Consider the following 27924-nt stretch of genomic DNA (forward strand, 5'->3'; position numbering starts at 1 on the left):
CGGGAAGATATTTTTCATTAAGTTGGACATATATCCCTGAACCCAGCTCTCCAACAGTGAACTTTCCCTTTTTAACATTAATTCATTTACTAACAAAATGTGCACCAGAGCAACTTACACAAGATGCACATTAAAATAAGTCTATTGAATTATTCTGCAGCGCTCCATCCATGGGCCAGATTCTGCTGTTCTGACTCATTTGGATAAATAATTTACCTTTCGAGTGGTTTCATTAACTGCGATTCATCTTCCTGCTATAGGCTATCAAGTAGCCTGAAGTAACCATCCATATGAGGCAAAGAAAATGTTTCTGGTCCTTCTTCATCATATCTGGCAGTAAACCTGAATCAGATACCGTTATTACATTGGGCTGTACTTTAAAATATGAATTTTCCCATTGAAAACCGTGATGGCGAGATGCTATCAAGTAAGGGGGAGTCAAGGGAGAAAAAAAGCGAACGCGGTGGTCTAAACGGGGACAGTGAGCATCTGCACCTGGCCTGAGGAAAGGGTGCCAGGATCTTGCTCGCTGCACAGGAACAGACATCTGGGTCTTTGACCCCTCAGAGACGAGAACAAAGTCAAATATATTAGAGGCCGTCGCACGGAGCTGACCCCTCCTCAGAGAGGGACGTAGCCACAGACGCTCTCTCTGCCACAGGGCAGGGGGGCGATTTACACTCACCCACCCCCCCACCAGCACCCTTGCACCCAGTCCAGCCTGCCCTGGTTCGGCAATGCCACCAGTGGGGCCGCTCCGCTGGCCTTCTCCGCCGGCTGCCGAGGGAGCCGGGACACGGGGGTGCCGGGCAGGGGCCGGCCAGCCCGCACCCCCGCGGCAGGGGCAGGGGGCGTGCGGGGGAGGCTGTGGAAGCTGCTGGAGGGTCAGCAGGGGGGGACCCAGCATGGGGGGGCTCGGCGTTAGTGAACGGGCACGGGAGTCGCTTCTCTCTCTTCCTCCTCTAGCCCCGGGCGGGTAAAACTGAAGAAGAATAAACAACTTTTTTTTTTTTTTTTTCCCTCCTTCTCCCCCCCCCCATTTGACGGGGGGGCCGAAGCTTTTGCCAGAAGGAACTGTCCGTCTCCAGGCTGCCTCTTTCAAAAAGTCGGGCAGCCACCCGGGTGGGGAAGGGTTCCCACAGCAGTTTCCATCACCCTTCACCCCCCCCACCCCCACCCCCGTTTTTATTCTCTGTTGAGAAACTCAGCGGGGAACAGAGATTGGGGCGGGGGTGGGGGGGGGGCCGCGGGCAGAAGCCGCCAAGGGACTGCAGGGGCCGCTTGGCACCGGGGGAGAGCGGACAAAAGCCGGCGGAACTACGTGGCTTCAATTCAAAAAGGGGCGCTCCGGGCTCCGGGAGGGCAGCACCGGCCCGGGGAGGGGGCGGGAGCGGGAGCGGGAGCGGGAGCGGGGCGGCGGCGGCGGCGGGCAGCCCGGCGGCGGGGGCGTTTGGCGATGGGCGCCGGCGGGGAGCGGGACCGGCGTGGGAGTGGGGGAGCGCGGAGCCCCCGGCCGCCGCTGGCTGGGGGCCGCAGCGGCTGAAGCGGCGGCCCAAAGGCAGCCCGGACGCCACGATGAGGGGCATCCCGGGCTTCAAGCGGCTGCGGCTCAAAATCTGGCGGCGATGCACCCTGCTGCTCCTCCTCCTCCTCTGGGCTGCCTGCTGGCTGGTGGTGAGCGCCTTGCTCTTCGTCCTCCACAGGAGCGTCTTCTCCGAGCGCTGCACGGACGAGAAGAGCCACCGGATCCTGGCGAAGCTGGTACGTGTCCCGGCGGGACGCGGAGAGGGGAGTGGGCATCCCCCCGGGGGCTTGCGAGTCCCTCAGGGCTGCCAGGAACCGAGCGCCCGCCTTCGGCTCCTGCCCGGCTCCGTCCCGCCGGAGGTGCCGCATCACCGGCGCGTCCCCGGTGCGCCCGGGCCGGCGGGCGAGCGGCTGCCTCCTTCCCTTTTCCCTTCCCTTTTCCCTTCCTTCCTTTTTCCCTTCCCTTTTCCCTTCCCTTCCCGGGGCGAGGGCAGGTGCAGGCAGCGGGGCGGGCGGGTGCGCTGCCCCAGGGGCTTTGGAAAGGGCAAGTACTCCGAAGAGGTGGGGGGAACCTTCCTGCCGGCTTTTTGTTTTGGTTTTGGGTTGGGGTTTTGGGGTTTGTTTTGTTGTTTTTTTTTTTTTTATTGAGCCGAAAAGGTGTTTGTGCAAAAGTCGTCTTTCAGAAATGTCGGGCAGCTTGTAACGCCTCCTTTATGTCTGGCGGGGGCTGGCATTTAAGATGTAGTTATTCAAAGTTCCGGAAAGGATTTGCGAATATTCATTAAAATCTCCATGAAAAAAAAAAAAAGAAAAAAAAAGAAAAGAAGAAAAGAAAAGAAAAGAAAAGAAAAGAAAAGAAAAGAAAAGAAAAGAAAAGAGAGAAAAAAGAAGAGAAGGAAACAGGCTTAGAATTGTGTAGGAAACACTTGAGAAGAGGAGCAGCATGGGTTAATGCTTTGAGTTCAGTTCTGTTTCTTAATTAAGGGATTTGTAGTGCCAATGGTTAGGTGGGAAGGGAGGAATCCTAATGGAAATTAAATGACCTATTACTGCAGCAAGTAAAAACTGATCATAGATTTTCCCTAAATTCCGTCCAATAAAGGAAGAGAAGCCATAGGCAGCGGTGCTGACAGCGTGGTTCTAATGGCAGCAAGATCCAGTTTCTTCACCCCAGCAGTCAGCTTGAAGTACAGCTGGGCTCGGGATTGAAGCTGAAGGAGTGAATCCTGCCTGCTCCTTATGTGGCTGGGAAGAGCACAGGGGTATGGAGGTGCAAGGAGCCACCAAGCTCGGGGAGGTCCAGGCCCTTGCCATCACACTCGGATGTGTAAACAGACAGAGACTTGTTGCTGTTCTTCAGTTTGGAGAACGTTAGGCATGACTTCAAAAACTCAGGCGGGGATCAGATTTCAGGCACAAGGTTGGAAAGTTGTCTCTGTCACTGGGGCATAGCTCAGATTCAGACCCTCGTTCCAGAGGATGGGTAGCTGAGATTGCTGTGCTCATCTGTTTCCGTAGGTGAGTCCTCAGGAGTATCGTTAAGGTTTGTAAGTGACAGTTGTCCCGAATGAAGTTAGAAAGGGATCGTCCTTCTAGTGGAATGATTAGAAAATGAGTTCATCTTCATCAGCCCTGAAATAAGTCTTTATTCATCTTCGGAGCATGGCATGAGTTTTGCAGTTATAGAAAGTGCAATTGATCTACGAAACAAATCATCTTATAGCTTGAGTCTCACGGCTTTTATTGAGCAAAATTTGACTTCCGAGAAAAACTGTTTTACTAGTCATCTGTCATATTTTCAGTAGGAGATAAGATGAGCTATTTTAAGCAAGTGGGTGAAAACTGCACGGTTGTATACCCTTGCGAGTGGTATTTCTGAAGGCTTATTTCCTTCTTCTGAGCAAAATATGCATCTGTGCAGATGTGTACTGCACTGGGAAGGCTGAAGTAGCACTGGACATTTTGCAGAGACCAATTTTAACTCTCAAAAAAACCATTTACTCTTTCCTAACACGGGTCTCATCTTCATTTACACTGAACACACTAAATCATAGCAATCAATTTCTCTTTTCTCTGGAGAAATCAATTAATTTTGATGCCTTTCAAAACCTTGCTGAGTATTGCATTTACAGAGGAGAAGTGCTTGATAACAAGGCAGGACTCAGTCTCAGGCCTGATCTACACAAAAGTGATGGTGGTACAGTAAGTTATCTAAATTTATATAAATCCCTAGTGGGGTTTATGTTAATTTAAACTTTTACAGGAATTTAACCCCAGCTTTTTTAACTTATCTTGATAAGTGTACTAAGGATATTAAAAATTATGTAGCCAATTTTAAACAGAAACAGATGAGTGAGCCCAGACCATGCTTGTGTTTGCATTTCTGTGTAGTATAGCTGCTTTTCTGTAAGGCTTTTGGCTTAGTATCACTTTCATATTTTAGTTTAAAAAATCTGGCACTTAGTGGCATTCAAAGGGTGCTCATTAGGTAGATTTAAAACTGTCTCATCGACAGATCTCAAAATGCAGTCATTAAGACAGGGATGGCAGTGTGGAGGACCCTTTCTGGAAGATTTCTTTGGGGAATTGATTCTTCTTTTTACCAGCAGTCATCGTGACGATATAAAATCTTGTATGGCGAAGTCTGCAGTTAGTGCAAACGTTCCTGGGTTGGAAAATAATAAATAGACCAACTTTTCATGGCAGGGTAATCTGAATCACCTGGTTAAATGTTTTCAGTCCACCAAAATGTGTTTTAATACAGTAAAATGCAAGATAGTACACTGGGGTGTACACAAGAGTACAAGCTGTGCCAATAGGATGGCAGAGTGTCTTGTAAAACTGTATGACTTTGGAAAGGACATAGGGGTCAAATAATTGCTTCAACATGAACTACCAGTGCAGACTGTGCCTAAAAGGCCGATACAATCCCTGAATGTCTCCAAAAAAGAGAATTAGGGAAGGGCTGTTGGCTGTCTTTGCGGCACTGGACAACAGCATTCAGTCCTTCTAAGGCTGGTGGAGGGGAAAATGGAGAGAAGAAACAGGGAGGGAATAAAAACACACAAATCATCCGGGGGCTGAAAAAATAAGGATTAAAGGGGGAGGGCTGGGGAGCTAAGCTTACTTAGTGTACTATGCTTATGGCATAAAACACTAAAGGTTGGAATAATGGGGGGGGGTGGTGAGGGCATGAAGGTGCAGTCAGTCTTTGCTGACCTTCTAGGTTATAATGAACAGGAATCTGAGGAGAATTTTAAAGCCATTGAGTGACTTACGGCTCACTACCTTCTGTGAGTAAAGAGAGACAGCTTGAAAATTGTTCATACTTCTTGATTGCTTATTTGAGGAAGCCTTTTTGAAATTCATGCTTGGATTGGTGACCAGCAGAGAATGTTACTTCTGGAAGGCTGATCTGTGTTTCATCACTGTGAGACCAGGAACTCCTTGGTCAAGTCCTGTTTCACAGATCCTCGTTTGCAAAACACCACGCAAGTTCAGTGTAAGACGAATCAGATTCTGAGACTGTTTGTCAGATACTAGGTTAATAATCAAAGATTTATGGGTTTAACTGGAAGAGCGGACAAGTCCTAAACAGCAGCCAGGTTCAAAAATGACTCATCTCCTATGTCTGGGAAATGTAAGTGAGACTATTTTTTCCACAACTACTTTTCCTCATTAATGCCATTAAGAATGACGTGATGGCAACACAAGAAAATAAGCTGCATGTTCACATGCTTGACTGCAGGTCCTCTGGGCATGTGTTCTTCTAGATGCAAGAGGTCCATGCATACAGACCCTGTAAGAGCGAACTTGATGGACCACAGTAAAATTGTCTGTGGGGCAAGTGCTCACCCATGTGGCCCCAGTTACAGAACTAAGTCCTATATTCTCTCACTGTAGTAGAAGAAGAGTTAGGTTGTGGTCTTCTCAATAGGAGAGCAATGATTTAAAAAGTGATTATGCTTGCACTCCAAACAAAACCCCCCAAATTCCTTCTGTTTGTAATCTTCTTTCTAAAATCGCTTAGAGTTCCAGATGGTAAGAACTGCTAAACTACTTCTGTTGAGAAAATTACACTTCCTACTTAAAAAAGGAAAATAAATTTGTATTGCATTCATAGGGGTAGATTTTCAAAAGCAAGAACATTGATCCGCGTGCTCTGAAGTCTGTGGACAGCCCACTGAGTCTGCTTGACCATCCTGATGTGGATGTGGATGCAATGTGTGTGTTTCACACATGCGCACCACCCTGGACTCAGAGTCAGGACATTCAGAGTTTGCCTACCTGGCTCTCCGTGCCGATATTGAATGTTCTCACTGGGGCTGTGAGAACATCAGAGTATAAATAAATTTTATGCCTGTCTGAACTGCCCTCAGTGAGCTGTTTCAGTCAATTTATCACCATTCCTGGATTTTGGACTTCATCCTCCACCCACTCCCCAGTGTGTTGTTTAAGGTTGGGCTCTGAATGTTGCCTGGCATCAGAACATATCCCTCTGGTGCACAACACAGAGACTGTCCTAAGAAAATACATCACTTGAATTTTATGATCGTGTTTCTTGTGTGTGTAACAGCAAGTCACAAGTGAGGTGGGGGTCAGGCAGCCGTTGCAAGTACTCCACAGGCAGGGGGAGCTGCCAACTTGTTTAAGTGAAGGTTCAAATGCCAGAAAGCAACAAAGGCGGCTGACACTGTCAAGCCGCCTCCCAGATGTTTGGCTTTCTACACCACCACAGTCTATTCCCTTTCACCAGAGACCTCTGACCATCCCCTCTACTGATTCGCCCAAAGCAGTCCCTGCAGCTGCACTTCTGAATGCCCGTAGGAATATATTGACTGCCTACACTTTTGAAAATGATGGTATGGAAACAATTATGGATTGAAGGAAGGACTGGTGAGGGAATCCTTGCAGTTCTTGTATGAATTTGCAGTGACCACTTACCTATCAAGCAGCAGTTCCCATGTTTCCATGGGCTGATTTTTTTCCAATTAAAAAAAAAATAAGTATTTAATTCATATTAGAATGTCACTTCTGATAAGTACCTATAAAACCTGGAAAAGTAATTTTGTCCTGCAGCATTTACGTATTTGAAAATTCTGAAAGTTCTTGGTCTAAGAGGTCTTGAGCGCAACCTCTGTGTTGCCTGGTAGTGCACAAGGAGGTCCTTACAGCTTCATTCAGGGCATGTTGAGTGCAAGGTTGAAACACGCACGGCTGCGGAAGGTCCCAGCAATCCAGCTACCCGTGGATTTTCCTGTAGTTTAAGTGGGGGTGTCTAAGTTATGCTGCCCTGAACCTTCCAGAGAAGTCCTGAATTGCACTGGAAGTTATCTCCTGTGCCTTAAAGTGTTCCAGCCCAGAATCTCACATAGCACAGCCAACGGTATTCAAAGCTTGTCTCACTGAATTCATATGGGGCAAGAACTTAAGAGTAACAGGTTATCTAGTCCATTTCTTTGCCCCCCAAAAGCCTGTCCTTTACCATCCCAGGAATCCCTGTTTTGAAGCAAGATTCGCCCTAGTAAAAGGTCTCTAGAGACTTCTGAAAAACCATTGAATAACCCAACAGTTGCAGAAGGTGTGTGCTTGCGGTACCATGACAGCTGCAAGACTCTTGAGCTTAGGACTATTGCTGATTCTTGATAATTGGTCCACGGGTGTATGGTCCTGGTACGAATATTCTGCTCTTTCACTCCAGTGTCTTGACTACAGCAGCGGAGCCCTGACTGGTGACCTCTGTGAAGACCTGTGTGTGGCACAGAAGCTGGTGTACAAACACTGCCTTTACTACGACAGAGGTAAGAAGGTCATCCAGGCTGACTGGAGAGGCCAGCCCATCATCCTGAAATCCAAAAAGGAAATCTTCTCCAGCTACCAGCATCTCAGTATGCTAGAGGAGGTGGAAACACAGGATATTCCTGAAACAGAGCTTCTGCTGATGGTAGCCTTGGAGGTCAAAAATGTCCTGGGGCTAGAACTGTCTAACAATTCCATGGGGCCTCTGTGGACAAGGAAGAAGGGACCACGTTGGAAAGCACAGGTGGCCAGCATGTGGTCCTTGCTCCAGCAGGAAGAATATATCTACTTCAGTTTGCTGCAGGACTTCAGCAAACACGTGCTACGAATTATTGGCTCTTGTGGACACTTTTATGCTGTGGAGTATCTCACAGCTGGACATGCCTGGCACAAAACTCTTTTTCCCTTGGAAAACGTGGTCGGTCCCTCCCTTGCTGGCCACAGAAGCAGGGTGAGAGCCATCATTGACATTGCACTCAGCTTTCTCGACATGGTGCAGCATTTTGACAACGATTTCTCTCACCGACTTCACCTGTGTGACATCAAACCAGAAAACTTCGCTATCAGGCATGATCTCACGGTAAGTTGGGTCTTTGGGGTGGTGTTGCAGCAATTTGAGGTCAAATTCTAGTCTGAAACTGGCTGTGTCAAAATGAGACTTCCCTCCTCCTACAGCTTTTGGCCAAGTTTTTGCAAAAACAATGCATTTACAAGTGACGGGGGAGATTCTCTACTGCTTTTCGTCTTTGTAGTATGTGCAGCCATGTTTCAAAGCAGTAAATCCTGCTGCTTGTTTTGAGAACTGCTTGCTCAGTTCTGAGTTGTTTCACGTCCTTAAAGGCACCGATACTGACAGGGTCCCTTGGATGTGGTGAGGGATACCTCCTGAAGGCAAGAACATCTCAAAAGCTGTAAACGGACCTGTAATTTGAGTCATGGCAACTATTTCTGGTAGTGATGCTGAAAGGAGAAACTGCTTGAATTTGAAAGCTAAGGCTGAATTCTTTGGCCTGACACAAGGGAAACTCCCCACATCCAAACATGCACATTTGTGCTTTAGTGTTCATCTTATCTGGTCTGGAAATGATCCAAGGACAGTGACATGAAACTCCCTGGTACTGTTACTCTTTGCCTTTTCATTGTACAGCCGTAACTTAGACCTGCATAGCTATGCATGTTTTCTAAGTAGTGATGTAGCTCAGCACCACATTGCTGCATGTATCTTGCATTCATTCTGCAGACAGAAATTCCACTGGTTTTGGTGGGAATTGTGTGTACAGACTGGAGGCACCGTGCAGTGAGTATATGTTTGAACCAGGCTTGCAATTTGCAGTGACATCAGTGGAGTTTCTGCACTCTGAGTGATTATAAAGCATTTTCAGGGACTTTAATGCTATTTTCAGTACTCACCGAGTGTTAATATAACACTCGCATCTTCAGAGCACTAGACAAAAATTGCCTAAGCATATAGCCATTAAGAGCAATTAGAGTGCTTCCCCTTCACCCTTCCCTCCCATTGTTTATTCAGGTGCAGTATAGCAGCTGAACAGGGAATGGGTGAGGAGCTACAGCAAGAAGCTAAAACAAGCGTACCAGTACTTAGGCAAAGTGAGATACGGCAGGGATTCCTCAAGGCAGGCTTTGCCCATCTTTTTCAGTTATGCAGGGCTGTGACTGCATGTGGCTGAGCGCACACCAGAGCATCTGTTTTACAGCCTACTTGCAGGAAAAGATATTTAATTTAGGAAAAGAGAAAGAATACTGGATGTGTCTTCCCTTACGATTCCTTTTGGTGAGGCTTGCTTCTCCAGGATCTTCCCGTGATTTCTGGGGTCCAAAGAGACAGCAGTCACCTTCTGGTATAGGAAAGTGCTCTAATTTAGTATTTTCTAGGAGAATTCATTAAAAAAAAAAAAAAAAAGTGAGTTGCCTCACACATGGCTCTCCCAGTTGTCCATTACTTACAGCTCATTGGTATCACCTGTTATCACCCCACTGGGCTGGAAGACAGGAGACACACACGGTCAGAAAGCTGCGGGGAGGAGACACACGACAGAGGGAGCTTCTGATCGGTGAAGAAGGAAGGAAAGTGAGAAGCAGAAACCCTAGGGCTTTTTACCAACCAGTTCCAGAACAGGGACACAGCAAGGCAGCCTCCTCTTTGTCCCTTATGTTTGTTTTAAGCAATTTTTTCACTTGCTTGTTTCTCGTGCTCTGTATAGGATAATAATAAACATCCATAATAGTACCAATATTCCTCGTCCCAGTAATGAGACTGCAAATGCCCAAAGAAATGTGCCTGGAGTGCAATAGTTCTACTTTGAAGATTGTTTTGAAACGGTGGGGATAAGCCTCCAGCCGTCACTCCAGCCTTCACGTGCTGTTCCTGCAGCACGGAGGGGAGAGATCACTGCCTGGTAGATCATCTAGGGGAATTTTAAGCTGCCATGGAGCTACAGAAGGCCCAGAGTTGGAAGGAGGTCTGGGTGAATATACAGTGCTCTTGGAGATCTTCCTCTTTTACCAGCACCTCGGAGACAACTAGAAAGATTACAGAACCTTAAACATGACTTTAAATGAGGTCAGGAGCCAAGCTGGATCCTTCCTGCATTTCCTTAGGTACCTTCATCATCAATTATAATCATAACAAACCCCACCAAAATGTAGCTGATTATAGGTAGAGGGTCACCCAGATCTATCTTCACAGGGTCTGGCTGGATGCCCACACATTTTTGTAACAGATGAACGTCAGTGAAACCACTGAGCCCTTTGGCAGCCGCACGTTTGGGAACGAGGGCGGTTTTTCCTAGTGCAGCAATTGATCAGATTGTCAAAGGTGCTCGGTGCTGGCAGAGACCCCACCTGGGAGCTGATGCAGTGACCCCAGGACTGGGGAAACCCTGCACCGCTTTTACTGTCTCTCCTCCAAAGAAGTGAACAGCAAAACTGCAGAAAGCTTAAGGAAGTAAAGAAGAAAAGGAAAAAAACCTGCCTGTCCAAACGTGTGAAATTCCTTAGGCTACGTCATCATTATCAAGCTCTCCAAGAAGCTTAAAAATAGTTGAGTTTTTTAGCTATGCCTCATCTCTGTAAGATTTTTCCCTGGGGAAAAAGGAGTAGAATAAAATGAAGATTGGACTGTGTTATTTCTTTTGCCTGCGGAAGGTTTATTTGGCCTTCTACCAGACCAGACATCTTTAGTTCCTGGGGTTGATCCAGATGCTGCTCCAGCCACACAGTTCAGCTTCCCCTGTTATTTGGGAGGTCGAATCTTAAAAATGAAGCTGTCATTTGAGCCCAAGTAACTCTGCTTTGCCCAGGTCCCAGACATTTCCCTCCATGAAAACGTGTGTCAGTCGCTGCAAGAGAGCTTCTCTGACCCTGACTGTCAAGTGTTAAGCGCAGCTCTGATTGATCCATCGTGCTGAAGGCAGGCTGCATTCACTGGGGTCACCCACAGTTTGTCTCATGTCAAGCAGCTGCCATCCCATTACTGGCTTCCTTCCTTTCCCTGTTTATTGCTGTGATCTTTTTAAGAAGTGAAGTGTTCACGGGTGGAGTGACACTGGCAGAAACTGGGACTACAGCCCTTCACTCCCAGAATGGTCTCAAACCTAGCAGGGGCAGCAGCAATGCAGACCTCTTTGTGCTGGATATTCACTATTTTGCAAGCTTTGTGTCAGGGTGAGAAAATGGATTGATCCCTTCAGTCCTCGCTTTTTCTGCTGAGACCAACTTCTGGCTGGACTCTGTTATAGACTGTATTTCTGGACAAGCAGAACAAGAACTGTGCACAATAAATGAGTCAAATGATCGCCAAAAGGACCAGGCAAAGCCAGTCCCAACTTTCAACAGCTTCAGGGATCTCTTTCTACAGCTGAACAGACGCAAACCCACGGAATGCAATGGCAGGTTTGAAGGAGCTGTGCATCCCACTGCTCCTCTCCACAATGATAAAGTCAGGGGTTTAGTCCGAATGGTGAATTTGAAATGATACCGTCTGGCCTGTGGATAATTTTGCACCATCATAAAAATTAAAAGGTAGAGGTGCCATCTGCATAAGCTGCAATGACAAGTAGATCAATCTTCAAGTTAGAAAGTCCCAGTTTAAGGCAAATCGGTCCAGTTGGCCGCAGGGACACATACTGCCCACAAATAGTTTTCCCTTTCCTGGTGTCGTAAGCATTGGCTGTTTTCATTTAAAAAGTGGTATTCATAAGACTACTGCAGCTTAGTTAAGCGAAATAAAGCCCTTTCATTGTGATTCCAGTTCCCCGCTGGCAGATGCTCTCAGCACAGCATTTCCAAAAGCGAGCAGCAAAGAACGCTGGCTCAGCAGTGTCCCGCAGGCTGTGCTATGCCAGTTCTCATGGGTTCTTTTGATCCACAGGTGGTGGCCATCGATGTGGATATGGCCTTTTTTGAACCCAAAATGAGGGACATCCTCGAACAGAACTGCACAGGAGACGAAGACTGTAATTTTTTTGATTGCTTTTCAAAATGCAATCTGAAAATCAGAAAATGTGGAGCACAGAGAGCCAACAACAACTTGCAAGTGAGTAGACACAGCTGCTTTATGCATCCATTTCTTTTAAAATCACATTGACTATAAAATGCACTGTATGTACTAGAAGACTGTGAGATGAAGACAGTCAGGTTTTTAAACGTGGCCACGTAAGTGCCAGCCCCATTCGGAAATCCCGTCTGGGGGCATGCAAACAGATCTTTATATTCACTGGTGTTTATTTGCCGTGTTTTCGTGGTATAGCTGTTTGCCCAATGCCTCTGATGATAGGAGAGCGAAGGACGTAGGAGAAGGGGATTAGCATATACCGTCTCCACTAATGGCAAAGTCGTGGCTGTCCACGTGTAAGCAGTGGGGGGTTATGGCTGCGATTCCCCACGCTACAGACGTAGTACGCAGATGTAGCGGAGAGAGGAGTCCGTGGGGCTCTCGGCCCTGGGGTGAGGTGTCTTACAGCTCACCCCGCTTCTGCTGGTGGGAGGCACTAGCGCTGCAGAGAGGCTGGGGGGGCATAGCTGCAGCTCGGCAGCCCTTTGCCTGCTTCTCCCACCCCCCTCACCCTCACCGCTTGTTAAGCAGAAGTGCAAGAGCAGTCTGAGAAGAAGGGTGTAGATCATAGCCTTTGTGGGTGCTCCTCTTCTATACCTTCCCCTTTGAATGGCTGGGGGGGCATTTTGGATTCGGATGACATTTTGCTACAGTCCTGGAGAAGCAGCAGGGCATTAGTTGTGGCTCCTGAAAGACAACAGTCTGCTCTTTTCCCTTTCCTCAGGTAATCTGTGACAAAATATTCCGTCGCTGGTTTTCCCCAAATCTCAGAGGACCGGTGGTTTCCCTGCCCCTGCAGCTGCAGCTGCAGAAGGCAGTGCAGGAGTGTGCCGAGCCGGGGCACGTGGACGCTGCCGGGCACCAGAGGACTCTGAAATCTCTCTCCGAGCTATACCACCTGCTTCGGGTCACTCAGCGAGAACTGCAAAGGGCAGAGTAGACACAAAAGGCAGAACTGCAAGGGCCACATCCCAGCCACTGCTAAGGGACGCTGTGTATGAGGCAGTCTGTGTTTTCCTTCTCTCTCTTCCATCTCTCCTACCCCTTGTATTACATTTACAGCACAGAGACTGTTTTTCTCCTATGCAAATGAAATTCATGGCTGCGGGTGCAGCACCTTCTGTTAATATCCTTTCAAGTGTGAAATTGTTTTACATTACCTGGATTCTGTTCTTGCTTATTTTCCTGAGCTAGCGCTAGCCCTCTCCATCAGCAGTCAGCACATCGTTTGCTTACCAAGAGCTGTAGTCACTGCTCAGATAGCATCTGAGTGCGGTGCTCAGAGGGAGGATGCATTTACAGAAGAAAAGTGTAAGTAAGTGCAGCAAAACTAGTATCAATAATCAAAGTAGCGGGTGGGTGGGTGTGGACAAGTACATGAATGGTGTTTGTTTTAATTTCTCCATAGAATAAGTTTTTTTTAAAGTAGGGATAGAGTGCTCTGTGTGAGGAAACAATATCTCAAATAGGGAAATGTATTGTCACAGAAGTGAAGAGTTTCTTTTATACAAAGCAGTCCTTTCTGATGTCCCCAAATGCATTTTCTCTGGTGTGTTGCATTACCTGTGCCACAGCTAACTTTCTGGTGAGAAACTGTATGAAGGTACTTAGGACTTTTCTAGAGCAAAATAATTATACCCTTGTTGAATTCCCATGTGGACACTCATATTCTGCAGTGGAGCGGTATGAATAATGCCACTGAATTTTGCCATGTGAACAAGCCCTCAGGCACTTGTACATCAGAGCACTTGATAAGAAGCACTCCTTTGCCAGAGAGCAGAGTTACCCAGGAATGCCAACAGTCTGTCGCTTGCACTGAATGGAAAAATATCCAGACTTGGTGTTTTCTTACACAGTATTTTTTTAATGAACAAAATGAAATTTTTTGTAAGAATTCATTATCTTGCAATCAGTTACATAAATAAAGATCCCTAGATTAACTTAAAATCATTAACTTTGCTTTTCAAGCATGTGTAGCTGTGGCTGGAGAATCTAACACACAGGTTCAGAAGACACTGCATGTGTTTTGGTCCAATACTGGGCAATATACCCCTGAGCTGGTTTTGGCATGAAGACATTAAAAACTCCACAAACAGAAAAAAACGAGAGCCTGTGACAGCCCCTCAGCTCAGGACGACTCTTCAATATTAAGACTGACAATACTGGTTTGTGGATGTGAGACACATAACAGTACCTAATCTTTTTTGTCTTTGTATCCCTCAGCCGTATGACAGCCCTGAAGCCCTTGAGCACTAATTATACATAAACTTCCAATTTCTGGAGTGGTTCTTTAAAGTGATGTCAAAGACTGCCTGTGACCAGAAAAATGTGAGCTGCTTAGGAGACCCTGACACTTACCCAAAACTAGCTCAAATTTTCAGACTAGTGCTAGTTTTTTTTCTATTTCTTGCAATAAACTACCGTAATTTTAAAAATCATGCAAGCCCTCAAGAAGCTCACAGCGAGGGCAAGGTCGGCTGCCTTGCCTGGGGCTGTACTGAAGAGAAGCTGCTGCTAAGCCAGAGCTACAGCTTAGGAGCTGCTGGCTGGTAAAGTTGTGCTCAGTCTGTGCTTCTCCTCTAACCAGGGAGACAGGCAGTATTTCACTACTTTAAGATCATCCTTTGCAAAAGCAGGAAGGCAAAGCAGAACCAGAAGAAATCCAAATTCAGAACGAGCCCTGTTGCAAAGTTGTGAAATTGATAGAGGAGAAAATAATTAAGGATAGAATCAGATTATGGTAAAGGGCTAGGGACAGATAAAGCATCAGGTAGAGAGAGGATAAGGAAAAAGAGACGAAGGAGAAATAGGAAAAGTGAAGTAAAAAATATGGCCCGCTTTTTGTGAAAACATGATTTATGATGTAAGATTGAATAAACTGGCATTTACTGTGAGGAAGACTGAAGAGAAGCATGGTTACACTCTTCAGAAACAGAAAGAGGCTGATAAAAAGAGAGTAGGAGAGAACTGCCCTGTCCAGATTTCCTTGGTGGATATGGCAAGCAATTAGCTTAAATTGTAGCAAGGACAATTCAGGCTAGACGTTTGTTACAGGCTTTCTAATAGTAAGGAACGGTGGAGATATGGCACAGATCATTTGGGAAAACTTCCTACGTTGTGATTTTTTAGCTACAGGCAAGAGTGAGTGCCTGTCAGGAATGAGGTATGTGCAGTTACATAGATGATCCTGCCTTGAGGTAGCCTTTTATCTCCAAGTCCTATGATTCTGTTATTACCAGCTAGTATTTGTGCTCTTGTGACCCCCTTACAACAAAATCCACCCTTCTGAGACACGGGGATAGGTAACTCTCCTTTACCTTACATGTGCAAATCCGTGGTGTCCCCCGGGGAGGGAAGGCACGGCACAGAGATCTCCAACTGTGCAAGTGATGCTACAGAGCCCGGTGGTGCCATCGGGGTTGGTGTGTTCCCCACATGACCCCCCTGCTGAAGGCACCCGATCCTTGCTAGGTCAGGAGTGACCCAGTATATACCCCACATGCTGCTGGGGAACCTGAAGATCTTTACGTTATCGCTGTCTTGGTTCCCTCAGTCCCGTTAATTCTTTCCTCCTTCCCAAGGCCAGAGGGTACCATCAGGGAAAAGCAAGGCTCATGCAGACACCCAGTGCGTTGCGGCACTGTCACAGCCCACCGTGGCCGGGGTCCCCTTCCTATTTTCAGGTTTGCCTTTCGAACAGGCTAAATTTCCGCTGGATGTGATGTTTCAGTTTTAAAACGGGTGGAAAAAAACACAGCAAAATGAAAGCCGGTGGCAGCCGAACGCTGGTGGAATTTCACTCTGCTCAGAAGGTCCTTCTCCTTGGCAGGATTTAGGAGGGGAAGCTGCCTTTGACAGATTTCTCCAACCCCCCCCAGGGCCTGGCTGCAGCCACCTCCACCTGGCAGGGACCTCCTTCCCCCACACCACACACTTTCCCAGGTCGTTAGGTTTCACTTCTTCTTTTCAGGATACAGAGAATAATCCTCAGAAACCTCTCAAGAGCGACACAAACGGGTTACTTATACTTGGCTGGGCTGTGAGGTTGCGTATCACTGATGCAGCCGGCTCCGGCTGCCTTTGGTACACCTTCACTGGTGAGTGGAAAAACAAGGAGAATCTGACAGGCTATGTGAACCTGATTCTTCACCGCCCCCCATGCACCTTGTAAAGTCACTCAAACCTGGGAAACGGGAGAGAAAAACACTACCAGTGAAGCAAATGAAATATTCCAACTTATTTAGCACAGGTACCTGTGACCAAAACAGGAATAAAACAGTAGTCATGCCTTTATCTCCCTGGGACAGAAAGAAAAGAAAATGAAGACACTGGTTTAGTTGCCCTTTACCTTAAGGAGGCAAGTGCAAACTGCATTATTTTACACCTCTGTTTTAAGGTGTTGGACAATGAAGAACCAGGCTCACACGTCCCTTCCAACAAAGCCCTTTTCATACTGCCTTGGCAGCACTGCCCACCAGAAAGAGCCCTGGCATAAAGAGATGCCCAGCTGGCACGTACTTCAGAGAGCACGGCCAGGTCAGGTGTGTATTGAACGAGAGTCCTGTGTGCTATTGAACCTGGGCCTTTGGCAGAGTTTGTTGCAATACGACAGCCAGCAGCGATAGCTGGGAAATTCTGCCATGAAACAGTGCTGGGGTATGGCCAGAAGATGAAGAGTTGTCAAAAATTACATCATGCTCTACAAGAGTCTAATAAAAAAAAAAACCAAGACACCAAACCCCTCAATTTAAAATGCTTTTAAGTCAATTTTGAAAATGTCTAACTTAGTTTTGCCAGTTTCTATACGGAAAAATCTGCAAGTTATTTTCCCAGTTTTAGTTAATTTACACTGAAAAGATTTGCAAAATAAAAAGATGAAGATTGAAATTAATCACAATTTTAAAAACAGTGTTTTTTCTGGTCTGCACAGTGAAGCTTGTTAGTACCCTCATCACTTTCTGATGTTTAGTTTTCATCCCAATTCAGGTGAGAAATTTCATGAAAGCTCAAAATCTTTTGCAGAGACTTTTTCACCCAGCCCCAGTGGTCAGATCTGGAAAAGAGGAGGTCCACATATAGTTTTTTAAGTCACCTTTGCTTCCCACTTCATTTCTGTGTACTGTTTGTGATCTTAACCTGGGCTGCAATGGTTTCTGCTTGCTTTCTCTCACTTTCAGGTATCTCCAAAGCTCCTGCCTACTGGCATCCCTGTTTGGTATCCAGTTCACCGCAGCTTTGCAAAATCATAGACTGCATAAGATTCTTCACACTGTTCATCCTTTCCATATAAAAGATGACTCCTCTTATATAGGTTCACTAATAGCATTTGGCTGCACTGGGAATGGCCACTTCATCCAAGGTGGCTGTTCCTGTTCAATTGATCTCAGCCCCATCTCTTTGCTCGGTCAGTCTGTTCCTGAATCCTTTTCGCCCCATAAAAGTGGCACTACCTCTTGATTCATTTCTACCACTTGCTGCATTAGTGCCTTACTCAGCAACTTTCTCCCCATATTTATGGCACTCTCTGAAACAGGAATGGCATTAAGTCATTGTTTATTCCTTCTTTGCATCTTGGTTAGCAGCATGTGCTTCAGCTCTGCAATAATCTAAATACACTGTCTATTCCCACATTTTACAAGACATGAGTCCAGTTGGAGGTCTACTTCATAATCTTTAGGAAAGATAAATTCAACCCTTTCTGCAAGATTTTCACAGAACAACTACTTCTTAAACACAGATTTTTCTCCAACTGGCATTGTATGCTCTGCAAAAATATCCGCAAGCAATAGTCCTGCGCTGGGGTGATGTGAAACAGCAGAACACCTTGTCCCAAAGGACTTACGTGGTCTCCCTTGTGTTTTGAGGTTGACTTAACAGTGACTAACCCAGAACAGTAGGTCATTGCTATAGCCACAGTTTTTCATATAGAGACTACTACTGCCTAGTGTGAATTCACAGAACCGCCCCCCTCCACTGAGAGCATTGAGATACATTGCTGGAGGCAGCACTAGAGATAACAACAGATATTTGGTACTGGGAGAGAAGAGAGGGAAGGGTTTGTTTTCTTTCGATTAGAAACGTTGACTGAACGAAACACTTCCCACAGGTGAAAAATGGAATCAAAAATTTGAAGGAGTTAAGGACTCCTCACTGATTTTCTTTTTCCTTTGTTAAAAAGTGTAGACTCAAGCTGCCCTATTTATTTTTTATGTAGTTTTTCTTAAAAAAAAAACAATTAAAGAAGTCACATACCATGTTGCCTGTCTTTCAGCAGATCATATTGTTGTATGTAATGGGCAGGAAGGTGATAAATTACAGTTTTTAATGAGTATTAGGCTATAACATTGGAGCCTTTACACACCTGGAGAACCAACTGTAAAGAAACTCCATAACCGGTATCAGTGGAAGCATACAATCAGATTAGCCATCTTGGCAGATGTTCTTGGAAGCCTAGTACAGATGAATGATGAAATCCCACTGTCAGTGCTGACCTGCAGCGAGTCCAAGCAATAAGCAGAGTCATGCTGCAGAAGCCTCGGTTGCTGCCACTTGCTTGGATTCTCAGTGAAATCAGGAGGAAGGCTACTAGGCTTTCAGTAGCAGAAAAAGGCAGCAACACGTAGAGAGGGAAAGAATGACTTGCCTGGAAGAATAAGAATCCAGACTCAGAACCAAAGCTAATAAGAGACCCCATACTGAAAATTCAGAAAATGTCAATAAATTGATTGGGAAAAAAATCCCAAACACTTCTATTGTAGTTCTTTAAAATAAAAAAGAACAGCAGCACACGGGATATAGTGCAGGCATCTCCAAAGCCATTTGTTGTATGTGTCTAAGGATCTGTCAAGTAGACTGCGGAGCTGTATAATGATGTCTGCAGCCTAAAGGCTAGACAGAGTAAAATAACTTAACAAAGGCTTTTAGAACTACTATTTACATAAATGCAGAAAACTGCCCTAATTAGTAACAGCCTATGTCAGCCAAAAAAGTAGAAAAGAGTGCTTTTCTCAATAAAAGTGTCATTATGTCTATAAATGAAAGTACAGCAAAATGCTGAAATCCCTGAAAGGCTACGATCCATAATCCTGTGGTTTGTTTAAAGTTTTGATCCCACAGGCTTGGGCCCCTGCGCAGCAGAGTGATTGCTGAGCTCATTCAAACTCTGTGATTATTGGTGCCTTCTGCAATATACTTTGAGCTCCTTTTTCTGTAAACTGGAGGGGTTTTTTCCTACACTACAAATGCACCTAAGTGGTGACGGCCGCCAGAAGGATGTGCATATGATCCAGTGCATAATCACTTCCACAAGCATCTGCTGCTAGTGCTTTCAAGATACATGTAATCCAAGCTGGAGACTATTGTGAATACCTCTCATTTTCCCTTGCTGGTTCCTTAGCGGTTTGCTTGTAGCTAGTTAGAAACAGAATCCCCCATCCTGCTTAAATTGGTTATAATCTCTCCAAGATTCGCTCTACAGCAGGAAAAGACCAAACTGCATCGAGTTCAGGGTGGGTTCATTCTCTTAAAGGTACGACATGCAAAGCTGCAGGAAAGAACAGAGGTTAATTTTTATTTCTAAAGAAGAGGTCCTCTGGCTAAATGTAAGTAGCTGAAAAAATAGATGTTTCAACCAATATTCCACGTACATGTGTGAATTAACATTTGCCTGTATTTGCATAATCTAAAGCCCTCTGCTCCTTTCCCATTCTAAAGAAAATTAAAAAAGCAGAACGTGTTTACTACTCCAAATTTCACAGGTATGCCAATTACTTCTTTCCCACTTCTGTGTCAGACATTTCAGGTTGTGTCTTTGTCCTTAGGAAATGGATTTTTTCCGTTATCCCTAGAAAGTGAATATCTGGAAAAATACAGATTCCCAAAAGTAATTTTCTTCTCTTGTTCAAGGGTTGTTATACACCATTCAAATCTTGCAGAGAGTTATCAGTGGCTAAATATTTATTACATGAAACCAGGGCCTGATTAATGGAACCAATATCTAACAATAACTAAACAAATATCCATGTAATTACTCCAGTGTTCAGAATTTTGCTTTTAATGGAACGACACCAGTACTATCCTATCTGATTATAGATTACATATGTACAAGTAAGTGCTTTGCCAAACTTATGTTCAGATATGCTTTCACATGGATTAAGTCTACAGCTGATTCTTGGTGAAACTGTGTACCTGGACCGGAGCATAGAGGAACAAAAAACAACCCTTACAAACTTATATCCATGGTCTTTCTTTTAGCCATCATATTCAATTGTCTGTGGAGTAAAGGCAGTGTATGCGCACACAGATATGCTTGCATCTGTTTGTTGAACTGTAACTTCATGTAACAAATGCTGAGTGCATTTGCTATTGCACAATGCTATTGTGAAGAGTCCACAAATGGTCAGTGTTTTTATTTTTCCTATTGCATTCTATAGAAATTGGGAAAATGCAAGAGTAATTAGCAACATGAATGAGTATCACACAGTGTAGAGAAATAATGAAAACTTAATGGAATGCTTAATCAAATTCTGCATTTTTACCCATTGATTTCACTGAGCTTTCTTAAGTGATTAAAGAGTTAAATTTGTTGGATCACATTCTAGTCTCCAACTCTTAGAAAATATTGGATGAACAGTATTATATTAGCCAAAGCAATATCGCTGAAGAGGCATTAGATAATGCAAGCATACTGCGTGAATTTCCGTTGCCATTTCAGTAGATACCTCTCAAAAGCGAAGAAATGAAGCCAAGAGCGGGACAGGACAGTGATAAGCACTACTGAAATGCCTGCAGATGGACTCAGTAAATAGCAGGGACAGATCTTCAGTCCTGCCTCATTCTTTTTGCGTTCGTTTTCCCTTGCATACGCACTTACGTGAATTCACATGTGATATTAGCATGTTTCAAGGCTCAAGTTGGATTTACACCAGCATAACTCACTGGCATTTTGGTGCGTGCTCTTGATTCATGTCAGCGGGAGAGCTGGACCTCCTTGCATTTTAAATGGGCAGAGGTAGGAGTAATGTTGGCAATAAGCTCATTTAATAAATAGGAGAATACAGAAGTTGCGCTATAGCCAAGAGCTTTTTTCTTTCCCTAGCCGAAATCTTTGTGGAAAGGGTGATGCACGGCTCCGCCATCTCAGAAGTGCTCCAGGGATGCTCCTCAAGGACCACGGCACTGTCCATCATTATCACTCCACAGACACTGGCTCGGCAGTGGCATCTGGCACGCCGGCGGTGGCCAGCTACCTCCTCTGGGCTCTAGGGCCGGGCAGGGAGCTCAGGGGCAGGCGTTCTTCTCTCCGGCACCTGGACGGCGAGCAGATAGATCGGCCAACCTGCTGGTTGAAGGCTGTAGCTCAGCCCCCTCCTCCGATAGCGCTGATCGTTAGGCAATGAGTTATGAGCGTTCACTCTCCCGGTCCTTGAGTGCAAGGTCACTGGGAAATACAAGCCGCTTTGCTAATGGATCCTCACAGGGTGCTGGAGGGTGAGTCACCAGCACCGTTCCCAGTCCTGAGGTGTCTCCTCCAGGAAAGTCTCTCTCCTAACTGGGGCCCTTCCCAGTCCTGGCACAATGGTGGGGCGCTGGGTGGGGAGCTCACCCCACCGCTCGCCCTCCGGCTCCTCTGGCACGGGCTGCAAGAGCCGTTCCCATCCCTCAGAGGAATGCCGCATTCATGTCAAGAAAGGCAGTGAAAGAACACAAAACAAAGGCGGTACCATGGAAGTTCCTCGTCTATTGATTTCACCCCGTTCCCACAGCTCCTGGATTTTGACAGCCTCACACAAACTTTGCTGAGAAAGACCTACTCTCATAATGTAGCCCACTGCAAAAAAGACTGTAGGAGAGAATTTAATGCTATCTGCTTTTCCATGTGGGAAACAGATAAGAATTGTCTGAATAATCACTACAAAATAAGGCAGTTTTTCTGGAAAGCATAAAGGAAGAGAAAGAATTTGCTGGGCTCCATCCTTTCATATTGTAGACAGCTAAGCACAGCAAGGCTGTGTTTAATTTGTAGTCCAGGAGTTCTCAAAGCTGTCAGCCAGGTCAGATGCCATCTCTGGAAGCAACAGGAACTTCAGTGCAGGCACACACACCTGCTAGGGCATTTGGATAAAAGTCTGGTAGCTGGAGTGTGCAACTACACGGCTATAAATATTTAAACTAGCTGCTCTGAGTGCGTGTTCTCAAGCTGCAATGATGCTGGAGTGTAGAGCAGAGCTGGAGCAATGCCAAATCAATAGGTACGGGCTTTTAAAGGGTGCTTGTACATATCTCTGTGGAAACTTCTGGTACTATGAAGAGCTATTAAAAGCAGAAGATAACAGTGTCTTTTCATTAGAAGAAGAAAGCCATACCAAAAAAATACAGCCTCTCTCTTGCATAGGAATAGGGAAGATTATTATGAGAAGGAGCCGAGACCACTGGGCTTGTTTAGCCTTAAGAAGCGACTGCTGTATACAGCTAACTGGAGCGTGTAAAGAAGATGAAGCCAAACTCTTCTTGGAAGTGCGTGGTAGTAGGATGAGAGGCAACAGGCGCAAGCTGGCACATGGGAAATTCCAACTCAGTATTAAGAAAAAGTTTTATACCGTGAAGAGGGTCAAGCACTGGAACAGGGTCCCAGAGAGGTTGTGGAATTTCCATCCTTGGAGATATTCAAGCTTGACAGGACAAGGTCCTGAGAAATCCAGTCTAACTGGGCCTCCTTTGAGCAGGAGGCTGGCCTAGGTGACCTCCATGTCTCAGTGTCAGCATGCAGTCTTTCAAAGATGTCAACCACAGTTTAAAAATCAGAGAAGCATAATGGTCTTTCTTAACTATTATTACTCAAAATACCCAAATGTTTCTTGTAACTGTGGCTATTCTTTATGTGAAGGAAACAAAACCACATATTTGGTCTCTACCTAGCAAGTGCCCCATCCAGTTGTTTGCAGGCATCTTCTACTCTAAGCTGAAGCACAGATTTTACACTCTGGCCTAGCCAAAGCCAGCTCAGGTTCTGAGAAAGCTGAGGACTGGGGAAACAAGAGTTTTGTGAATGCCAAGGAACTGCAGAGTTGCATTGCCAACAGGATGAATCGTTTGCAAAATTCTTGAATCCCAAGACTTAATCTCCATCTGAAGGTCTAGGACGATATGATCAGGGTTTAAACATTTTGTTGTCTCTATTAGGCTAAGTGGATAAGGGCCTCATGGTGCCAGGTGCTGGACAGGACCAGAGTAATAAACAATGCCTGAGTTTCCATTCACATTTGGAACCCTCTGGCCTGCTCTGCAAAAGACTTTCAGGGGCAAGAGTGGTTATCAGTATAATCTATGTCCACTGCAAGACCTCCACATGAGAAAAAATCAGAATTAAGCCCAATCGTTTGGTGCCCTTTTGTGTGACCTAGGTTCTTCCTCCCAAAGAGAACCTCAGTGCTGAGAAAACCCCACTGCTCCTCCTTTATCTTAGACACAATAGCAAGATTAAGGACAAAAAGAGACCAGCCAAGCACAGGTGGTACAAAGATTTTAAAAAGTAGCTGTCATGTAACTAGCAGAGAATTATAAAATCAATTCTGCAGAAATATGAAAATAAATGCCTTTTATTTGTTCAGATGAATAAGACATAGCAAGATTCTAAATAATGTATCACTGTTGTTAGAAGCTTGAATATTATTGCTTTTTCTCCCCAAAGAAGTACTATAAGTGGCAGATACAAAAGGGTTGTTGCTTTGTATTTAGGGTTAGGGGTTTTTTTTAAAGCATTATGCCAAGTTGCTGTTTTCAAACACATGTCGATGCTAGGAAGAAATGGGCATGTATCCATCTTGCCTGCAGGCCAAACCATTTAACCAGAACTGGGAATACTGACAAACTTTCTCAACCTCCCTCTCTCTTCAGTGCAATTGTACAAAGCAGCCCTTTGCAGATCTCTCTATGAAAATGACCAGTAAAAATACCATGCTGCGTGCTTCCGTTTATCAAGTGGAAAATTATTTTTAATGTACTCCTGAAGAAAGGTAACAGGTAAGTAGCAAACGTTCACACGGTCATTATAAAGGGGTATGTGTCAGCCTATAAATCAATAGCTGGCTCGATGCCATTCGCTTCTGAATGGAAACCGACTATTTTTGCAGAGTTCTGCTCACAGCAGCTGAGCATCAATGCTAAATAGTGTGTAGCTATTAGGGAAAAACCGAGCATGACAACACAAATCATGGAGCCCCTGATGAACATCTCTGCACATGGCTGCTTCTTCTAATCACCAGCAGAATTTAATGAGACACCTGCAGTTTATAGATACTCTTGTTCCAACATAAATTGCCCTGAGAGCACAAAGTGTTCTTCTAAAAAATATTCTTCAGTAAAGCATAAACCACAAAGAGTTCATTGTCACTAATAGCATACTCCTCATTAATTTATAATTGTATGAAACCATATTCCCCCACACATGACCTACAACAGATCTGAGGATTAAGTGAAAGGCTGTTAAGATTTCCTAATTAGCACAGTTTTCAACCATTTTAGTTTGCATTAATAAAACAGTGCTGGAGACCTTGAAATTGACCTCTTGCAATGCTGCAAAAATAGTAATTCTTCATAAATCTGACCCATATCAGGTGAAGGAGAGGACTGAATACATCCCATGGGTTGCTAGGTAGGAACAAGCTCGGGCAGGTTGGGATTCCTCCTTGCTTGAAGCTGGAATGACATCCAGCTGACTGCAGCCACGGATGATCCTGCCTCACCTTCCACTTCCATTGCAGTGAGGGGGCAGCTCGGACTGCCAAAAAAAAACATAGAGGCAGCTCATCAGAATGCCAGAAAAGGTAAAGGTAATGTATACTTTGTCATACCTTATCACATTTGCAGAGAGGAGGCAATAAAACCCTTTATTTTCTAATCAGCAATGTGTTCTTTGCTGCATGGCAGAAGAAACAGAGAATGGCATCTGCTAAAAAGAAAACAAAACCAGCTCCTCTGAATCAGGGAGCTTAAAGAGAGAGAAAAGGCTTGTTGCTGAGAATTAGGGATATTGTCATCCACCAAGTAAGCAGCTGGAAATCACTGGCATGAATTGCTGCATCTATGGTGCACCCCGGGGCTTTATTGTCTTGGACCAGAACATGGTGGGGCCACAGCAAAGCAGGCTGTCAAACTCTCTTCAGTAGGTGTACAGGCCTCCCAGGAATTCGGCTGTGAGCTGTTTTGTTACCACTGACAACAACATTTTGACTTTTTAACATCTGGGATGAATACTTGCTGATCTTTGGTCTAATTTTGTAGCAACCTGTAAATATCTGGAGTTACCTTAAGACTTTCCTTAGAAGGGTCCTCAGAAATTGTTAGCACATTATAAATTGTCATCTTTGCTAACACAAGCCTGTTGCTTGTAGGAGGAGAAAGAAGATTTGTTGCATTAGTTAGTGGAAGAGCATTTAATAGCAGCACTGAAAAAAAGTAATAGAGATTTCATTCTGCTCCTCTTTTGTTGTCAAATATAATCTATTCATCAGTGGCTGCCTCTCCGACATTTCATATCCTCTTTCCTTCGTGGCCAATAGCTCCATTTCACACTATGCCAGCTGGTGTAAATAGACACATCTCCAGTGAAGTGAATGGAGCCGGGGCTTTTTACACAGCCTGAGAATCTGGCGCTGAACATTGTAGGCTGGCTGTGCAGTTATCAAATGGGACATGTCAGGGAGGCACTCCAAGTCAGACAGAACAGTCGTCTAACAGCCCTGCTATCAGGAAAGCCACAAATGCTCTCACAAAACCAGTTCTGGTGGAGCTGGTAAGCATCTTTTGCAATATATTCCTTATGTAAAAAAAGAAAGGCAGCACGTTTTTATTCCTCTCACATTATTCAGAGATTTTCTCATCATCAGGACAAGAAAATGTCAGAATAAGTTTATTTGAAAAATGATTTTTTAATAAAGTAAATGGAACCTTCTTAGCTAATGGTAGTGAAAGGGAAGAATAATGGAATTTTTCATTAAAGAACACTTCCTTTCAAAATCGTACAGACCATTGGGAGAGGAAAATTAGCAGTCAGATCCTCACTGGCTGCAATCTGGCATCGTTCTAGTGACAGACTAACATCTCGTCTAGCGTCGCAAGTGAAATTACACAGTCAAGTTGTGCTCTGACATATGTATTTGTTATGCGCTACCTCATTTGTTACTTGTTACCTCAGAGCAGAAAAGTAAATTTATTTTTAATAATGAGAAATAAGCAGGTAAAATCTAACAGCAAACTTCTTGAGGGTTTGGCCTTCCTTAAAAAACAAAATCAAAACAGCCTACAAAAAATATGCCTTTCAGGCTTCAATCAAGCCTCAGTGGTTCAAAACCTCATTCCTATGGCCTAGGGGAGTTTTTACATGCTCAGTTCTTACCAAGCACAGGGTCATCTCTGTATCCCCTACACCCCAGGGGCCAACCCAGCGGGTCCCCTTCACTACCACAACCGAGCCTGTAGCTGTGCAGAGGGTTAGCTGTGTTACACGCTGGGCTATCCCGATAAACAAGTTCACAGTCAACTTCTAAAAGACGCGACAAATACCCTACCTCCAAATCACATGAAGGTAACCTATTGATTTGGATTTTTTTCACGTTTTAGTATTTTCCCATGCTTGAATTGCCAATTGCTTCTGTCACTGTCACAGCCCCCGGGACACAGAGGCTGAGAACCCCACAAACATTAATGCATTTATCCTCGAGCAATACCTCTACAAAGCAGGGCTTTGCTACTGTTCCACGTGTCTCAAACAGCTCTCATTTGTAATGATGTTTAGAGAGAAAAAGGAGTAGCTAGACTGTTATTTGGATTAGTAACAGTCATGGAGAGCTAGGTACATTGCAGGTAGATACTCCAGCTAAGTACTTACGTGCACAAGCATCTTTTAAGCCTGGCCTGAACTGACAGGCTGAAGGACACAAGATGCTTGGAGGAGAGGTAAGAAAGAGTGAACCGCTGACTTTTGGGCCAGCATTTTCAGTCCGAAGCCTCCAGCCCCTGTGCATGCCTTGCATTACCACCCTGGGCTGGTACCCTGCTTGCCCGGCAAAGCACCCTGAAGCCCAAGGTAGTGCCGGGGTTGGCGGCTCTAAAGCACCAACCATCTCTGTAGCACTGGAAAAAAGTCAGGCAGTGGGATCTTCGTGGAGATCTCTCTGCCTCTCTCCTTCAGTCCGTTCGGAAGGGAGGAGAGGAGTCACAGCAGTGCCTCTGCTACGGCTGCAGAGGCTGGAGGTAAGGTAGAAAGGTCAGCTCAGGCACCGAAGTCAGCCTCCCTGGGGTCAAGAGCACGTCTGGTGCAAGTGCATTTACTTTCCTTTGTGGGCTATAAAGGTGAGGTGGCATTTCGCAATGTTTCAGAAGAACGGAGGTGATGAAGTGTGTGGAAACATATGCAGCGGGCAGGAACGGAGAATCAGGTGAATAAACATCAAATATAGAGACCAGGGAACAGAAACCCTTTTTCCTATCAGTCAAATCACAGCTGAGGGGCCCAAACTAATTCCGTTAGGAAACCCAGAATACCTGCGGGGCACAGGAAAAATTTGAAACTTAGCAGGAAATCTGTTCACAGTGAAGCCACTGAGTGAGCTGGTGAGAGAAATTACTCAAAGGCATGGAGCAGAGCCAGGGAAAACAGACAACCATCGACCAGACATTGCAGAAGATTCTGGGGATAAATTGCTCTAGAGAAGTGCATTGCTTCTTAGGACTGGATTCAAGGGTACTTAAGTATTATTTTTTGTGTAAAGCCTCCACAGCCAGTTGCTTGGGAAATTTTTTAGCAACTTTTTAAAGACTGAGAAATACCAATTAATCAAAGCAAATCTTTTGCAAAAAAATGTATCTGCTTTAAGAAACATCCACAGGAACACAAAAATGGCACTGAACCAGTGTATTTTTTTTTTGCCAAGTTACCTGCTAGGCTTAGTGTCTAGGATCTGTTGTTCTGTGGCTGCTCAGCAAAAGGAGTGGTCCTGCAGATGCCAAGATTCTCATACCTAGGAGTA

General features: G+C 45.1%; 1 protein-coding gene across 2 annotated transcripts; it reads left to right on the top strand.

The window, feature by feature from the left end:
- Nucleotides 1-1423: 1423 nt before the first annotated feature.
- DIPK1C (divergent protein kinase domain 1C) lies at nucleotides 1424-20194 on the top strand. 2 transcript variants are annotated; one of them, XM_052788452.1, is made up of 5 exons: nucleotides 1424-1761; nucleotides 7226-7903; nucleotides 11714-11878; nucleotides 12621-16410; nucleotides 16685-20194. In XM_052788452.1, exons 1-4 carry the CDS (start codon nucleotides 1576-1578, stop codon nucleotides 12834-12836), a joined length of 1245 nt encoding a protein of 414 aa, XP_052644412.1. In that variant the 5' UTR covers nucleotides 1424-1575; the 3' UTR covers nucleotides 12837-16410; nucleotides 16685-20194. The 2 variants fall into 2 exon arrangements, with proteins under 2 accessions (XP_052644412.1, XP_052644413.1); XM_052788453.1 differs by lacking the exons at nucleotides 1424-1761; nucleotides 16685-20194 and adding an exon at nucleotides 3681-5164 and having other exon boundaries at nucleotides 12621-13055.
- The last annotated feature ends 7730 nt before the right edge of the window (nucleotides 20195-27924 follow it).

The sequence above is a fragment of the Harpia harpyja genome, chromosome 5 (genome assembly GCF_026419915.1).
Source record: "Harpia harpyja isolate bHarHar1 chromosome 5, bHarHar1 primary haplotype, whole genome shotgun sequence".
In the NCBI taxonomy this organism is placed as follows: domain Eukaryota; kingdom Metazoa; phylum Chordata; class Aves; order Accipitriformes; family Accipitridae; genus Harpia; species Harpia harpyja.